Below are 18,964 nucleotides of genomic sequence, written 5' to 3'. Positions count from 1 at the left end.
GACGTACATATTGTGGTCTTCCTGTCAGGTAATCAACAATCCAGGACACCAGAGAAGCATCCACCTGCATCGCTGCTAACTTATCACCCAGGAGGGTCGGCCTGATGGTGTTGAAAGCACTGGAAAAGTCAAAAAACATGACCCTCACAGTGCTCGCCGGCTGGTCCAGATGGATGTAGACACGATTGAGCAGGTAGATGATGGCGTCCTCAGTTCCGAGACGAGGCTGATAAGCGAACTGAAGGGGATCCAGGTGTGGTCTTACTATGGGTCGCAGCTGGTCCAGGATGAGCCTTTCCAGGGTCTTCATGATGTGGGAGGTCAATGCCACGGGCCTGTAATCCTGGGGGCCACTGGGACGTGGCGTCTTTGGTACAGGGACGAGGCATGATGTCTTCCACATCACCGGGACCCTCTGCAGACTCAGACTCAGCATAAACAGTTTATGAAAGACTCCACACAGCTGGGGGGCACAGGTCTTGAGGACAAGGGGACTCACTCCGTCTGGTCCAGCAGACTTGCCTGAGTGAAGTCTCCTCATTTGCATCTCAACCTGGTATTGAGTGAAGGTGATGGGTGGGGGAGGGGTGTCAGGAATCTCACAAGTAGGTGGAATGAAGACACAGTTCCAAAAGCAAACACACTTGTGAAAACTCTTTGTGATCCCGTATGTGTCAGGAGTATTGGAAGAGCTGAGACACTTTTTCTCTGAACTCTGCAACTCCCTGGCTCGCAAACCCCAAAACACGCTGTCCCAAAAATTGGTCCACCCCAAGAATCCGGTCCCCCGACACAAACAGAGGAATATAGTGTTAAGTGCAAAGAGAATTCCCATGATTTATAGACTCTGGCTAAGTCGATGGCACAACACAGAAGAGCTTACTCGTCAGACCAGGACTCCACAGTCTATTTACACTTACAGGCCAATGGCCACACTTTTAATGATGAGGATGCACACATCTTGGACAATCACACCATCTTACATCTCGCTGTGATTGCAGCCATTCCCCAACTCTCTGTGAATGTTACTCATGACCATTGATCAGTTGTCATTGATCAGTGTTTGTTGATCAATTTGCATATTATTGATCAAGAAACTGACTTCACAGTCCGTTGTTCGTCAGTGTACTAGTTTTAGTCATTATGCAAATATTATGTTTATAAGTTTGGGGAAACTGGATTCAGCTGAGACTGAAGAAGTCATTTGGATAAGTGATGAAACATTTCTTCCGCTCAAAACACTACGAGCCGACAGTTTGTTTTTTGATTACGTGACTGATTCATTTGGTGTCACCATGCAGCTGCATTCATTATTTGTTTTTTGTCAGTATCTTATATGGAGGGTGTATTTTTCTTTACTTGTAAAGGTCAGATTTGCATCCAAGCCAGAATTATGCCTGACAAAATAACATGCAGTACTTGGGAAAATGCCTTTGTGCATTAAACATATCACAGCTAATCTCTTACGAAGGAGGTGAATTCAGTAGCTTGTTACACTTGTCATAGAGCATTTCCCTTAGATCAGGTGACACATGCTACATGTGAGCTCACATGCAAACCTGCTGCATGAAGCACAGTCAACTATTGCTGTAAGAGCAGTGCATATAATCAACCTTATGTGCACACAGCAAACATGTAAATGTTTTTATTATACAAGACATTTTTGACAGGTGTTCACTGTTAGAAAAATACGGCACAGCCTCAAAACAGGTTAAAAATGCTGCATGTTAACCTACAGATAAGCTACTGCTCCACCGAAAGTCAGAGTCACAAGTTGTTGGATTTTTCTTGGTAAGTGTACAGTACGATAATGATCTACAGACTGGATTAAAGAACTAAGCTTTTATAGAACAATATGAAAGACCTGCACAGAAAGGGGAAAAATTTGGATATGAAAAGCTTGAAAACACACACACAAAAAAATAACAGTAAAAATCACATTTTGGTGCTTTGTCATTTGGCCAACACTTACATAATAGAAACCAGATTCTTACCCCCCCAAAAAATATTAACTTAAATATTAAAGTAACATGTAAGATGTTCTAGTTATAAAACCCAAGTTCAGCCACTACTTATGACTGAAATACTGTGTGCAAAACCCATTTAATCTTTTTACATTATGTATTTATCTCTCTATATAAGTACTGCTATTGTTAGTGGCACGGTCTGTAAGTCTGTGCTTAAATCCAATTATATCATTACATGCATGCACGGGCAACCATGCATGCATGTAATCCAGCATTATTGTTTGTAATTTTATCTCACTGCATATCCTCACATTTCACTCTCTCTACACTATATCTATGCTTTATTAACTTACTGCTTACAGAACATTTGCTACTGTTGCTGCTTCACAATAAAAAATGCACCTCTGGCGAAACATGGGGCAACTTCTATTGTAGTGTGCACGCGCACAAATATGCAAAAATAAGCAAGTTTTCTCTTAGGTACAATCAAGTACAATCAATCATCGAAATTGCATCAGCAAGAGAAAAAATAAATTATGTTCTTTTTGGCTTTTTTGATAGTAGATCAGTTGTAAATATTGGTTTGCCTCATCGTAGCACATGGCTGAATGTAGAAAATCTAACCATGGTTTGCTAATGGTATTATGGAAAAATGCTAGCTATTACTGACTTCAGTGAAAAAAATATGAGTTTGTTTGTCTTTATTGTAAACAAATCTAATCCTTAGATAGTATAGATAGTATACACACAGCATTTATTGTCAAATCAACCAGGACCGAGATCCAGAAGGACTAAAGCTATTTTTCTAAAGTCATAATTTGGAGTGCGTGCTCAATGACATTGCCAGTTGATTTATGGTTTTTACCTGTGTGTTGTAACAGATTGGTAGGCAGCCATTGTAAACCACTGCAGGGATATCATTTCAAAACAACAGCTCATGAGTTGGAGAGGTAGGTAGTGACAGCTTTCTGGCACTCTGCATTATCATATTAAGGCATAGCAGTAGTTTGTCTTTTTTCCAACAACATATACTAGTTGAATAATTCAGATTATCAAGAAAGGAAAAAATATAGGTATTCACTGAATTCACAATTACAGTAACAGATCAAAATGGATATAACAAAATAATATCTATTATTAAAAACATGCATCTCTGGAATATTTGTATACACATTCTTCACATGGTAATGATGACCTATGTATCATCTGACCAGTGCTGTTGATTGAAGAAGAGATCACAAGATAGTGTAAGCATAGTGCTTGTGAATCTTATTTGTTATTTCTGCCAGCTGAGCTTCCTGTTACTGTTAAACTGAAATAAGAAAGGAGAAAAGAGGACATAACTGAAATATCTGAGGTTTTGGAGGAAAACTATGTCTGCTACTGACAGTCTGTCTTTTTTGCTGACTTCAAATTTGATGTTGCCAAATGAAAATATGACCTGCTGTCTTCCTCTTGCTGTTAACACAACATTAAACAGGATGTGCCCAGAGAGTCACAGGATTCCAGCCTGATCCACAGAGGCAGTGAAGAGAGAGAAAGAGAAAAAACTAACACATTATAGTTCTTCTGAGTCACTGGGCATCTCTGTCTGCCCCCACACTGCATGGATGAATGCACCTGGGAAGACTTTGTCCCCTAATTTTATTTGTTGGATTCCAGCTGAACCCTGACTTGTCTGGAACACTCATTTCAGCATGGGCACCATTTCATGCTTTTTATAATTCAAACAAAGCCACTCTGCGGGGGTGGCACAGCATAGATGTTTGTGTGGATATACACAAACATAAACACCTCTTTGAAAGTCAGTGATATGTCCTAGCATGTAACCAAGTCAGACTGGTACCGTGGCAATATGAGATATGTAAGTGGGTGGGCAATATTATAGAACAGATTACAGGGATGCGAACTGTTGGTTCATTATTGGGATACTGACATGCGATATGCATTATGCAGCAGTGCATACTTGTACTACTACCTCAGCGCAATCTGATTGCTGGTGGAACCTATGCTTTTTTTGTCTGCCTGGGATCCCAAAGCAGTGCAAAAAGCAGAGACAAACGGCAACAATGAACAAACAAGAAATGGATTCCATTCACATTTCAATGGAATAGCGATCAGGGTCACTCTAATGTGGCAGCCTTCCAGTGTCTGATCAAGACCTGTAAGACAAACATATAAGAAACAACATCTGTGTTACATTCTTGGGACGGGAAATTTGGAGATGCTCTGTCACCACCATTACTTTCCTTTTTGCTGTATCTTTCTCACACTCATTAATGCATACATATTTAGGACCTTCATGAATGATTAGTTGTGTTGACATGAGGATTTCACAGTGTTGAGACAGTTGTAAATGTACTCTACCTTTAAGTTTTGTCTGTAGTTCTTTGAGGTGATGGGAGGTTTGAAATGACTGTTGTTGTGAACTGAAGTGAATTGTTCTGAATTAGAATAATAGCTTTGTGAAAGGGGATATGTGTCAGCTATCCAGCTAGCTTAATAAAGTAAATGCTATTTGAAAAGATTTTTAAGGTATAAACTCTGTGCAACAAATTAAGATTGTGAGGTTCAAACCTGCTATCACAATAATATTATCTAAATGACTGTTTTCTGTTTTCTTTCTGCCGTCTGGGGGTTGTTTGCATCTGCAGCCTGAAGTAAAATTGGCAGACAGTGTGAGTCGTGGTCAGATGCAAAACTCACAAAATGCTGATTTTCAGTTTACTTTAAACAATCTAATTTAAACCTTTTACTGCTCCGTTTATATAAACTGAATAAAAAAAACTGAATGACTTATGACTGTCTTTTGAGACAGAGACTGGTGGTCCATCATCTACTTTGGTTTGTGATAGAGTAGCTGAGGTACAATGAGGCTTTATTTCACCTACTTCTAATGTTATTCTAAAAGCTGATTAGCTTCGAGGATAAGCTTCCATGTACTCAGCCAAATACTACACTGACTTGGTCTTTTAAATGTAGCTTGTAACTTCATGTGCCCAATATAGTTGTATGTAGTCCTTGGCTGTAGAACAAGGTGTACTGCTTTTAAGTAAGCTGAAGAAGAGAAATAAGTGCCAGAGCCCTAGCATGAGGAGAGCCCTCAAAAACTGTCATTTTCAGCAAGATTTACATTTTTTGTCATCATCACAAAAACTGTAATTCAGTGGTTAAATTTAAAGTTTGACAGGCAACTTTAGCTTTACTAAGTTTCATTATGCTGCTTCAATGCTGCACAAACTACACTAGCACTTATTGAAGCTTAGTACCATTCTGCTAATAAAACATGATTAAAATGAGCACTTTAGTTTTATTACAATAACCCTTTCTTAGTGTAGTGCTACAAAATATACTTACATAAATCATGTCATTTGGATTAAAATGTAACTATAGACATCTCTTTTATGTGATCACAGATAAAGTGATGATAAAGAAAAAGATAGAAAAAGTGCAGATAAGGACACTTGATATGTTAATATCTATGACAGCAGGAGTTTTAGCACCTGACTGCAGCATACAAATCTTTTATTGGTATCAGCAGTTAAAAAAACTATTATACTATAGTTTGCTATTATATCCAGTTTTTATTAGTGTGAATATGCTTTGGCAAACATATTTTAAGGTTTTGTTTCACTGCACCAATGTAACAAAGGGAGATTCGTTGGAGCACTCAAACCTCTTTATATAAAGTCTTTTCAAGAGGATATGATAGTAATTCAGAGTGCAATGATACACTTCCTAATAGCACTATTAACAAGTTCAACACCCCTACATCTCCCTTTGAGGGAGAATATCAAAGTTTCAGAGGCTCTTAATCTTAATGGGAGAATGAGAGCATAATTCATTAAATCATCAAATATTTCAACCACGAACCCATTAAGTCCACTAAGTACTTCAAAACACTGTGCAGCTCTTCAGATAGTTGCATTCAGCCGCCACCTTATCATATGATTTAATGCAACTCAGTGGTGGGAAAGTGACACAAACCCTGATTTCAAGTTTTCACTTCAGTTTCCATTTAACAAAAGCATTTTCTTTCCAGGGAAATGTCTTTAAATTGGGAGAGCATTACAAATGCAATAACTAACCTCGCAGTGAATTAATGTCGTACATTTTGTCTTACTTACTGTGCTATCTTGCAGTTTTTCGTTGTAACAAACCGTCCTGTGTAGTGAATGTTACACCTAACCACATTGTTGGTAAAGTCTGACTCCAGCACCAAGAACTTGGGATTAACCTGGAGCTGGAGATTAAACAAAGAGGGAAGATTACAATTTACCATAAACACAAATCATTGCAAACACTGGCTGCAAACAATGGCGCTGGTATAGATGAGAATAAAATATTCTTAAATGCATTATGAATAACTCTCAACTGAATGTATAGATCTTTTTGTGTGGACATTGGAGCAATATTGATTAAATAAAATATGCATGAACAACAGACAATATGATAGATGGGAAACCAGTGGCACTGAACCATAAGGTGCTGCAACCTGAAAAACTCCAGATAACAAGAAACCTAAAAACTTCATGACCTGGATCAATTTGTTTTGGTGGCCTTGACCCTTTCTCACTCTATGAAATGTACTCCTGTGCTGCTTGCTAACTTGCCATGCCCATGGACGTCTGAGTCTCACTTGACTCTTACCTTTAGTATATAGTTTCCTGGTTGGATGTCAGTGATATCTATCCACTGGCAGTCAATATCAGCATTGTAAGTATCGTAGCAGCCTGGGCTCAGACCCTGAAGAAACAGAGGCAAAAAGAGAGGTTGTAAGGAATACTGATCTATGCCAAAAACAGCTGTAATGGTCAAAAAGTGAATACGATCGGATTATCTAATAAACATGAACAGAGCATAGAAGTTTATTGCTAATGTAACATCAACAAGCTAAATTTCATCAGGGACCATTTTTTACTAATACATCAATTGTCAGATTTATGTATTGGTGAAACACTGATATGTTTATTTCATTTTTACAAGTGGACTAGTCACAAAATGCATACCTACAGGGGATGGATATTGGCATGGTTCCTGATAACTATGATGTGAACCACCAAAGAATAATTGCCATTATATCCACTTCTGATTTTGTTTCTTGGATTACCTGAGTGTGAGCAGTGCAGGCATATCGCTTCAGGTGACCAAAGTCACACGTGGTGTCCTCCAGGCAGAAGCTAGCCTTGTGTCCCTCCGCCACTTTACGACCAGTACTGACCTCAAGTAAATCATAATGGCTGAACTCATCCATACTATGGTAATGTCTGTCAGAATGAGCAAACACACAATCAAAGTGGGCATCAGAAAGTTCAAACCAATGCTAATATTAGCAGTTATACAGTGTATCTCCATGGTAAAGTGTCATAGGAGAAATTACAATTAGTCTATTAATGCCGTTATGCTGCTATTGTACTTGCTTTGCCTTCTTTGCTTAATTTTAGGTAATTCAAATTTAAACTTCTAAGACAAAAACTGAATTGATGTACTGTCTATTCAGCCCGGTGACCTCAGCTGTTAACATTTTGTAACTGACGTTGCACCTTGACTGAACACATCATAAATCATCAAAGGGTAATGATACTAATTAATGACAACAATAAAGCATTGCTGAAGCAAGGTATTAGCACCCTAATGATGTATGAATGTTACTAATTAGCTTGTACAAATCGGCAAGATCAGAGGTGTTTGCATGTGTGTGTGGGTGTGAGTTGGTGTTTACGCTTTTTTTTTTTGTTTGAGCATGGTTATTTTTAAGCGTGCATGCACATATCAATGTGTGTCATTTGTGTGTCACAGTATGAACACATTGCTATGCCTCTGTGTTCGTGTGTTTGCACAGCTTTAGCAGCTTAGGAAAGCCTGGATGCACATGACCACTGATCATCTCAACTGAACCGGAACATCAACCGAGTGGCTCTTAGTGTATGACTCTGTCAATGAGCCGGTCCATTTGAAATCATCTGCAATATTAACTGCTATGTGGCTTGATCATCTTCCAAATGTCAAAGTGACCCAGGATGCTATTCGCTTTTTACAAGCATGCTGTGCACATAATTGTGGTGCAAGCAGGCATGTGCATATTTGCATTGAAAGGTGACAACATAATTTGATGTTGATGAGGAAACCCTACTTCTGGGTCACTATTTTGATGGATTTTTGCAAAACACTTGCAAGAACTGAGTTATTAAAACATAAAAAATAGAAATACGCATTCTTTGCCAAATTCGTTTCACTTTTTTTTTGGGGGGGGGGGGGGGGGGGGTTGCCTTTCTTTATGTTCCTACATATACAAGTTTAAAGCATTTTCTTTAACTTGAGTTTACATGGTTCTGTTTTCAAGGACAATAAATTACAAAGAAAATACCTGCACCAGCACTGGAACACAGTGATAAGTTTAAGGAGTAGTTGATGGGTTTCTTTACATGATGTTATTCGTTATACAGATACAGTGTTATAGCAGCAAGATTTATATTCTAAGCAGCTACAGTTATAAAACTATTAATTAATGTATAGATGTAGTCTAATATGGAGAATGTAGGGGAAAACTAAATTCAAATAATAAAAAAGCCTATGCCAATTTTAAAAAAAACAAACAATCAATACATTATGCATTACAGGAAACACTTAAATTAGTAGTTGTAATATTTTTTTTTATATCATTGCTAAGTTCCTCCATTGCTTCGTCGTGGTGGAGACTGTAGCTATAGCGGGTGAGGTAAGCACTGGATCCGTTACTCTCAGACACTCAGACTATATAAATATTGCCCTTTTGCCTTACTTCATAGCCTGTGTTTCAACACAGCAACAGCTTTTACTGGAACAGTCATTAAAGATTGAAGGATGGCTTGGAAGGAAAAGTGGGTACTTTCCACTGATGGAGCAAGTGACCATTCAACGACTCATTTGTTCCATAGAAGAGCCAACCAATTAGGGAATGATTTCAGGTAGAAACCTGTCTGTTGTTATCTAAGGCTAAACACTGTCTTCATTCTAACTCAGGCCATAAATTACTATTTTGTCTCTTTTGGCGTACAAATATCGATGACTGTGGCTGTTTATATCCTGTTTTTTTATTGGGGGGTAAATGGGTACGCACGCAATTTGTGTGAGTGCATACATTCACATTTGTGTATAAAACAAGGAGGGAACTTGAAGGCCTGGAATGCTGAAACACAGCATTTGTTTGTGTTCCTGGAACTGGCATTCATTTCAGTGGCAGTCTTGAGATGATTATCTTCAGCAAGTGTGTGTATGTGTTTGTGAAATAGAAAGAAAGGGTGCAGGAAGCAAAGCTGGATGACGAGATGCCTGGAAGGGTCCCTCTCCTCTTTTGATTTTTGGATCCCGTTATTGACTATGTCAACTATAGGGAATGTAGTGTTGGAAGGACATATAGGGGATTTAACAAGAATAGCTTGTATTGGTAATGTACAAAACATTCCAATCCTTCTTAGTTGTGAGTCATTTTCCACTCGTCTAGCAACAAACAAGACTTTGAGGGTTCCTCAGATCAGAGCGAGGGTTATAAAACACAGGAATTACAGTAGGTTCTTTGAGAACTATTTAGCAGTGGCCTGCCATTTGCCTTCCAAAATGTGGAGGACCAGGATATGAAGACATACATCAAAGCACCTGCATAAATAGTGGCTGTAATCTTTGACCAAAAAGGTCACATAGCTTAATACAGTTGTAACATATGAGAGTGAGATAAATAGAGCACAGGCTGAAGAATTCTATTAGTAACTAGTGAAAAATGAGTCAAACAGTTTTAATGAACTTCTGATTCTTTCACCACTGGAATAAAAACATGATCTATCTGGATTTCTTTGTTCTCATTCGTGTAAAAAAAAGATACAGAATTTCAACATTTTACAACAATTGATGCTCAGAGAGAGCTCCTTTTTTCATACCTGTGTGCAAAAAATAGGAGTGGATGAAATGAAAGGCAAAACTGTCAACTGTCACTTGATTTGACAAAAATGTAGGGCAGGAAAGTTTATTGTAAGAATCTGGGCTAGAGATTTTCTTCCCCTAAAGAGGCTTCTTTGTAACCAAACACTCTGTCCCAGTAACCCATATCTGTGCTATCATACTTTAGCAGAAATTTGATCTGGTGTCATAGATTGACAGGAAAATTTGATTGATTTGTCATTCTGATCACACAGTCAGCGGAATGATTGCCTTGGCTTTCTGCCTCTTGGGAACCACTGTGTAAATGTAGACTGATGTCAAGCAGCAACAACACTGCCAATCTCCTAACGGCCAGTCAACATTCCTCTAAGATGAGAAAAGTAAGGAGAGCCTTGATCCTGTGTCAGCAAGCAGACTTGTTGAAATGGAGATTTAAAAAAAAAAAAAGCCTTCATTTAATATAATATAAGAAAAGAATAATATGTCTCAAATCACCCCTTCATTACTTCTCATAAATATTTGATCTTAGTCAGCTTAATTTATATATATACACTAAATAAACTCCAGCTTGTCCATAATGCAGCAGCCAGCTGGACATGACTTCTATTTTAGCTTCTTAGTTACTGGTTAACTTTAGACTTGATTTGAAGATTTAATTGGCAGACTTTGAGGCACATTCTAGACATTCTAGACTAGACTTGCACTAAAGTATAGTAAAGATCATCTAACACCTTTTTTGCCAGGTGGCAGCCTGGGGTCCTCAGCCAAGGCCCTGTTAGTATGTCCAGAATCTCATCTGAGAACCTAAGGAGTCTATCAGCCTTATGTTGTTAGGGGACCTAGTCTCTAGAGCAGTCTTCATGAGGCGATCAGATTAGCGAGTTCCCTAATATATCTTTTAAAGACATATTTCTATATAAGTTCTATGTACTGAGAAAGACAGTGAAAGTTCTGTTTGTCAAATTGGTCAAACCAACACAGCTGTATTCCATTATTTTTTGTGTAATGTGGCTTGGCTCTGGACTCCACAGGTTACCAACCTCAGATTACTGAAAGTGAAACAGGACTTTTTTAGTCAACCAGTTCAAGGTCTGTCCTTATTTGTGAAGTGATCATATAGGCTACAACACAGAGTTTTCATGATAGTGTGACACCCAAGACAGCTGACCTCACATCGCACTGAAAAACTGAAAAAGAATCTTTTAGGTGTCCCAGTTGGATATGCAGTCCTATACCCATTCATGTGGCCATATGGCAATAAAGCTTTTTATACTGCCATTCACACAGTAGTTAAATACCGTTGCTTATGTTTTATTCCTTAGTGCAAAAACACAGCTTGCTTGGGTGTGATGAATATTCTTGCTTTGGTGGATTCAGTGTAATTAACCATTCGTATTTGATACTTCTCCGACTCTACATTTTTAGCAACTAATCCTTGTAAGGATTTCTTATTATTCTTAATGGTATGTACCTGTCTCTCATGCACAAAGAACAAAAAATGTTCTCTTAATTGAAGTTGAAATAATTAAAACTGACAATTTTAAGAAAACAATGAGGACATATTTTAAATATATTGTTTAAAATAAATGCATTCATTCAACTGAATCTGGAAATCTGCTGTGCACTATTGTACATTATTAAGCACTTACTGATGACAGCTGTGCCACTCCCAGGTATGACGTGGCCTGTTCGGCATGAAGTCAGCAGTTCCCTTGTTCTTCACTCGCTGTGGAAATCGTAGCAGGACCCTCACATCATAGTCAGTGGTCTCAGAGGTATAGGCAGAGCTAAATTGTGCACATATACATGAAGACAAAAATGAGGGGAAGTGTTGGATGCAGGCACGTCTGTTTCTCATAACTAAGACAAGGAAAAAAGAGCCCAACTGAAAATCTTCGAGGCAGGAGCATAGTTACTAAATAATTCATTCTACAGATTAAAACCATCTCTCCAAACACACTGTTTCAACATGGGCAGTGGGGGGAAAAAACGCAACCTATACACAATTAACTTTTTGTGCGAAAAAGGAGACACAACCTCGAGTTCACAATACCACTGAAAATCTAAGCCATTCATCTTGTGACTGTTGTTGACATTGGAGTGTATGGCAAATTACAACAGCCCATCTGTGGGTGATTGCTGCAGACTCAAGCAGGATATGAAAGGGCTTTGAGGGATGGCTGTGCTTGTGATGGGAAGAGAGCAAATAGAGGAGCCACAGGGACAACACACTTCCATCATTTCAATGGTGTCCTTAGTGCAGAGGCAGTCAAAGGGCCCAGGCCTGAGGCTCAGGGGATGCTTTTCACCAACACTGAGAAATGAAAGTAAGGACAGCCTCTATCCAGTCTTTTAAAGGGACCAGGATTTAGCTCATGTAAGTTGTGCTGTTAGTCAACTTTTTTCATTATTTATTTCAGAAATTATTGCACGGAATGGATATAATCCTGAAGGCTGAGTTCAAATAATGGATGGTTCACTCGCCGGTTAATGCTGCCCAAAGGTGAAGCAGCTCATAAAAACATGCTAGTCTTTCATAAAACTTTACATTTTGTTGTTAATGCATAAACCAAAGTGTGTAACCTGGACAGGACTCTAGCCTATGAAAAGTGCTACACAATTTAGTGTTCCCATTTACTGTTTTTGCAAACAGGCTCAATGCTGCCCTTAACCCCTTAATGCCCAGTGTATCATATTCGATACATACAGATTTGTTTTTGTTTTTTTATACACTTCTACATAAGAGTGACACCCCCCCCCCCCCCCCCCCCCGCAACCCCCCTGAAGAAACTAAATAAATTCCACAATAAAAGGGTATTGTGGAATTTATTTAGTAGAAAATGCAATACAAATTACAAACCATATATGGAAATTAAAATGTGATTCATTTAAAAAAAAAAAAAATCAATAAACTCGATTTTCAAAGAAATTACAATATTTGGTAATTATTTCATGGTTTGAACATTAAAAGGTTAAGCTTTTTAAAATAAGAATTTGTCACAAGCACAAAAACTAAAGAAATATACGAATAAACAAACATAGGATGTCTTTACCTGGACAGACATTTCTCCTCAGCAGCACAGCGAAGAGAGTACATGTGGGCTCTCTGAATATACGTCGAAGCCTGGACATAGTTGGGATCAGGGACCAGGTCAGGCAAACCTGAAATAACATATAGAGTTTTCAGCCTCTGTTGTCATTCACCAAGTTATCCAGTATCACACAATGGTGCTACAAAAGAAGTTCTAACATTTGGAAACAAAAAATATTTTTACACATATAATTTGAATGCTGTAGTAATGAATTCGCTGTAGTTCAAGCAGACAAATGCATTTAAAAAAAATCCAAATTCCAAGTTCACCTAGTTTTCAAAGTTTTTTGTTTTTTTTGTTTTTTTAAGAGAAAGGTAAATGGAGTGGTGTTGATGGAAGAGATAATGGGCAAAATTTCAGCAACATGGCCCACAGATCAAGAGTGGGTTACACTATAGACCCAGTGACCACTAATTACTGTGCATTCCAGATTATTATCATGGCTTTCTAATGAGATACTTTCGCTGTGAGGGGCCTCTTTGACAGAGGTGAATTAGGGGTCAAAGAGCACAAGAGTTACATCTGAATCCATTATCTACAAAATCCCCCAAACAAAAAAGAAGTATACAGCCTCACCCCGATTATATGTACTTATAGTGTCAGTCTTATTAAATATAAAGTATCATTTATTTAAAAGGTGGAAAAAAATATATACCTTGCTCGCCTACTTGCTTGGCTAATATAATGTGATCTTCCAAAATACAAATTTTGACATGAACATGTCACTTCAGCTTAACCTTAAATGTAACAAACAGACAAGTCATACCTGCTGGGGACAAGGATAAATTTGGAAATGTCTGAGAGTATTACAGAAGGGCTGATTGCAATTCAGCCCAGGTTTTTCACTATTTTTGTTTCTCAAAACAAGTGACAAAGATTAAGAGATGTAGCAAAGTAAACAGTGATACATAGAGAAAGCCAGACAGAGCGAGAGAATGTAATGTATGTGCCAGGGCAAAACAACAATGATCTCACACCAACTTCTGTTTTTAAAGTGGGTCACTGACCACATCTGTTAGAAAAACTGAAAGAAAAAAAAGCAGGCCTGACTTGCCAGCAATGGTCTGTGACATGGCTTATCACCTCTCTCTGTTTGGTTCGCAAAGGCCAGGCACATTTAAATGTGAGCTTGTTCAAACAACTGAAAGTCAAACCTTCTGACCTCTAAACCTGGAAATCACCAAATCCCAAATCAAGTGCAATCTTTAATTCATGTTGTAGTGCGAGTGCAATGGGGGTAAAAAACAAACAAACAAACAAACATATCTTTTGATTTAGGACCCACAATGATGTGTTTAGTTGTAGCATGTTGTGGAAAATACACAGAAATGTCCTGGCATCTAACATCCAGGTGAGTCTTCCCCCCCAACTTGCAAGTTTAAATAAGGACTTTCCCTTTGAGGAGGCTGTGTAAATATCCCATCTGACATCTCTCTCTGAAGAACACATACAAGACAGGGGAAGACTTCCTGCGCCAGACCATGTAAACACTGTAAACCAGTGTGAAACACAGAGGTTTTCCAACAGAACTCTCAACTCCAAATATTTTCTCCTCACCCTAGGAAGGCTTTGTTCTCTGCCCCCTAATCTTTTGAGATGTGAAAGTGGGTCTCTTTCAGAAGGATAAAGTGTATTGAGACGCCAAAGCTGATCGGCTCTCAACAGCATGTGACAAAGCCGCACATTACACTCTAAGTGGGGCACAGAGAAAAGAAACTGAATCTTGCCAAGCTTTTTATACCATCGAATATAGGATAATAAAAGACATGAGGTCTCCCTTTCTAGATACTCCCATGTTGAGCTAGAGCTGTTACTGCAAAAAGATTGGAATACTTAAAATTCAGTGTTCTCATTTGAATATGTAGAATCATAATCACAACATCTGACCCACATGGTTAACTCTAAACTCAAATATTCCTTTATTAGTTTATTTATATTTTCCACTTCTTCTTGCAATATGGCATCTATGATGCATCTTTGATGTTTATTAAACATTTTAGTTTTGGTGGTCAGTGAGCATGTTACAGATTAACTTTAGTGAGATGTTGAAATCTTTTCTTTGTATGCGAGAAAATAGTGGTGAATGTAATGAATGCAATAACTGCAGCACTGTACAAGTTACTGTATAATTATTCTCACTCCTGACTGTAGGAGGCTTTGCTGGTGAATATGAGAATATGAATATTGAGCTATAAGGGTAAAGCTGGGTTAGATTTCTTTGCCAGAAAACTTCACTGAAGATTACATAGTATTCACAAAAACACTGTAAAGGAGTAGCTTCCAAAACTAGAGGCACACAAAGCCTACACAGACAAAATCACATTTGTGGCAATATAAAGTAAATGGCCTTGGTTGATCACCTTTATTTTGCAAATACGTCTCCGTTTTAATCATAATTTGATAAACTTATTATATGCTGAGGATGGCAGAGACATGAGTTAAGCCTTTCCTCTTTCTAGGCCTGGGTTGTGGCTCATGTAAAGTGCCTCATAGCCAGTGTGGGTCAAGAAATATAACAAACTTGTTAAACTGTTCTAATTTTGCACATATGGTTCTAGGGCAACATATTGTAGTATGTCACATCCTATTGGCTGCATATTATCTGGCATTCAAGCTGGTGGTTGTGCACTACAATCACTGTTAACACCTGAGAAACAACTGCAGCTATTTGTACATTCATGTTTTTGTTGCCAGTGATGACATTTACCATGTTGCCCACCTCCGCTTAACCTAAGACCTCTATGTGCTTGGTATTTTACCTTTGAACTGATTTTAGTAGAAATTATTTGTAATGAGAATTTTTGTTATTGCAACTGATACAGATTATACTTGGTGTGTATTCTGTGCTTCACAGTGTCTGATACAATACACAATTGAATTTAAAAATGACAGTGTAAATACACTTCTCTTCTTACATCACCTTTAACACAACTTTACTATAGATCAGAGTAGTTATTATGATACTGTACCAGTTTAATGCCTTGCCGTGACGCAGTGCAATAAAAATGTCAGCTTTTCAACAGCTCCCAGTGACTGAATCTTTATCACAATGATTACTGAGGGCACTAAGGCATCTGCACACATGTTGGCTTTTTGTGCCTTGGAAATGGCTCCCAGCTCTAGAGTATTTAATGAATGAGTCTTGTAAGGCGTACAGCACACTAGAGAGACTGCTGTGCAGTATGGCAGATTATTGAGTAAAACAAAACGATAAACCTGCATTAACAGCCTGAGAATCTCACTGGAGGCCCTCATCTCCTCCCTATTCAAACCAGACACAGCTTCTGGCATGCAGAATATAGACACACATGTTGTTTGCATTGAACTAAGTCATTTCAAAATCTACATAGTGCTGAAAATAAACTTTTACCTACTGAGAACAATACTGTAATAATTTATGAAAATGAGTGTTATTAATTGCTAATAGTTTAAAAGAAATCATAACCTATGGCAAATAAACATTTCAAAGACAGTTCACTGCATGCTTTGACCCTCCTCATACTTCCCCCGAGGACTCTTACTAAATATTTATTTGATTTCCTGTAGCTGAAGCAATGGACCCCATGTGTTACAGGGACTTTCCACACTCTCCCTTCCCCTAAGGGAGTGGTGAAGTACTGTATCACCCTCCCTTGTTTCCCCTCAACTGCCATCAAACCCAGGAGGTAGCCACCAACACCCCGTCACCAGCCCCCTCCTATGAGGTCACCACCATCATTACTAAACTCCACACGAACATGAACCAGTGCACTTTGTAGAAGCACAGCACACCCCCACACAAAACACAGGGTTTCTTGTGTCTGCTCTCTGTACATTGGCAGGCTTTGCTCGGCACCTGGTTTCAATAACCATACAAGTGGGAAAAGATTAACCTTGTGTCGACTTTTCTTTGTTTGTAAACTGAAAGATGTTGAATTTTAAACAGCTGTTTCATTCCGATTACTTCAGATTTCTGATAAACATGGAAGAAGATGACTGGAAAAACTTTACGGTGTACTTGAAAGGGTGGTGGCCTTTCTATTATTCTCGGTCTTGCATATTTTGCATTCATATCTAGAGCAACAAGAGAGATCAGATGGCCAGCTTTTCATTTTTTGCCTCACAGACTGAAATACCTTGGGTGAATGCCTAGAACTGAACATGTGCCCTGTTTGAACTGAAAATGTCAAATATAATAAGTGCTTCAAGATTTCCGTGAAAACCAAACACAATCTTGGATCTAAAGCCATTTCACTTGTGTCACAGCCTAGTTTAATATTATTAAGATGTAGCTAAATGCGCTAACCAAAGTGGTCAATGAAAGATACACTGTGTTAGTTTATCAATGCCAAAATAAACCATACTTTACCTCTCTGATTTGGTCGGTACACACTAACACCATTCGAATTAGGGTTTTCAACGGCAGAATTTAGAGAATTTCTGCCTGAGGGAACGGATTGTACGAAGGGAGGCTGGGGTCTTCCAAATGGAGGAAACTGCTCATATTGGGGGCTCCTGACTGGCGGTTGATTAGCAGGTCCTGATCTGTCTACTATCACAGGAGGGGCCTGGTTGGCATCAGGGGCAGGAATGGCAGGAGCAGATTCCTCATTGAAGAGACTGTGAGTGTATCTGTGGTCCAGACCATCAGCAAATGGCAGCTGGGGAGCACGTGCAGGCACCACAGGATTGGATGCGTAGCCATATGACTGGTAGTAATGATAGCCATCATCAGTAAAGTCAGACGGAGAGCCTGGGAGCACAGGGGCCAAACCACCTCCATATATACCTCCAGTATACCCTCGTCCAGTGCCATATCCTGTTCCACCATACGCTCCACCAATAACAGGCTGAAAGGGGGGCTCGTAGCTCCTGACTGGTACATCCCCGAAACTGGGGTCATAAGGCACTGGTTGGAAAGGAGGCTGTTGAGGCAACGGGTACTGTGGGTAGGCTGGTATGTTATATGAAGATGAAGAAAAGGAAGAGGATGATGATACTGAGGAAGAGCCTGTAGATGGCCGGAAGCGACTGCTAGAGGATCCCTGGAATTGGCTACTTCCAGTGCTACCTGTGGTTTGTCTCCAATTATCAGGCACTTGTCCAAAGCCAAAAGGATGCCTTGCCTGTCCACGGACAGTTTCAGAGGATCCTCTTGAAGGAGCCTGTCTGCGGACATTGCCTCCTTGAGGTCTGCGTGAAGAGCGTGGACGAGAATCTGCCACAACCACCCTCGGACCTCTGTCCTGGGTCCCTTCTCCAGCAGGAATGTATTCAGCTCCACTGTTCAGTAGGCTAAAAACCTGGCCATTGTTCTCCCACTGAATCACCTGCCTCCACGGGGTGGAAGAGCTGTCCTGCCCTTCACCCTGGCTCTGTCCCTGAGTCTGTGTGGCAACCTGAGCCTGCCCTGAACTCAACGGGATGAATGCCAAACATGCCACAAAAATAGAAAACATACTGGCTCCAACGACAGCACACCTCCCAGAAAACCAGACAAAAAAACAACAACCTAAAAGCAACAAAAACAAACTAACAAAAAAATACCTTCCAAGTCCACCAGAAAATCAAACTTAAACCACCTGCAGTTCTGTCAATAAAACATGTGTTTCCTCTTCCCGTAGGTAGCGCTTTGGTGCAAGTGTTGAGAAAGATGCAGAGTTGAAAAGCCTGTGGTTGAGTGCATCTGCGGTTCTTCACTGCCAGCAGCAGAGGAGGTTGAATGTGCATTCAGGAGCAATGACACCCAGGAGAGTGAAAATGGGGTTCAGCAGACCCACTATTGGTGTTACCCTCTGCTAGTGCTATGAGAATATGCCCTGACTTCTCGTGTGTCTTCTAGTTCGCCTGTCAGTAGACTGAGCATTGCTCTCTGCCTTCAAAAAAGAAAAGCCTGTGCACTGCACGACTGCAAGCTTCTATTTGCCTGATTGCTTACAACGGGTTGTGAAAAAAAACCTCAAACTTTTTTTTACTTTTTTTTAAGGGGAGGTCCTGCATGGCCCTAGTGCT

General features: G+C 39.3%; 1 protein-coding gene across 1 annotated transcript; it reads right to left on the bottom strand.

Moving 5' to 3' along the window:
• Positions 1-1,629: 1,629 nt before the first annotated feature.
• Positions 1,630-18,873, bottom strand: loxl1 (lysyl oxidase-like 1). The gene is made up of 7 exons (XM_085451050.1): positions 17,322-18,873; positions 12,935-13,043; positions 11,531-11,668; positions 7,078-7,234; positions 6,618-6,713; positions 6,095-6,210; positions 1,630-4,129 (listed from the first exon to the last, which is right to left on the bottom strand). Exons 1-7 carry the CDS (start codon positions 18,409-18,411, stop codon positions 4,123-4,125), a joined length of 1,713 nt encoding a protein of 570 aa, XP_085307176.1. The 5' UTR covers positions 18,412-18,873; the 3' UTR covers positions 1,630-4,122.
• Positions 18,874-18,964: the final 91 nt, after the last annotated feature.

This window comes from Copadichromis virginalis, linkage group LG1 (genome assembly GCF_057382275.1).
Source record: "Copadichromis virginalis isolate Kocher_CV1m ecotype Utaka linkage group LG1, C_Virginalis_male_GT1.1, whole genome shotgun sequence".
Classification (NCBI taxonomy): domain Eukaryota; kingdom Metazoa; phylum Chordata; class Actinopteri; order Cichliformes; family Cichlidae; genus Copadichromis; species Copadichromis virginalis.
Note: the sequence above shows the minus strand (reverse complement) of the source record. Positions and strands in the feature narration are given on the sequence as shown.

Bases quoted from the DNA above. Each gene is read 5' to 3' on its own strand.
- loxl1 (XM_085451050.1), bottom strand. From the start codon at position 18,411: ATGTTTTCTATTTTTGTGGCATGTTTGGCATTCATCCCGTTGAGTTCA. The intron at 6,714-7,077 runs GTAATCCAAGAA...CTGTTTCTTCAG, and splicing joins CCTGCACTGCTCACACTCAG to GGTCTGAGCCCAGGCTGCTA. The intron at 6,211-6,617 runs GTAAGAGTCAAG...TTTAATCTCCAG, and splicing joins CAGGAAACTATATACTAAAG to CTCCAGGTTAATCCCAAGTT.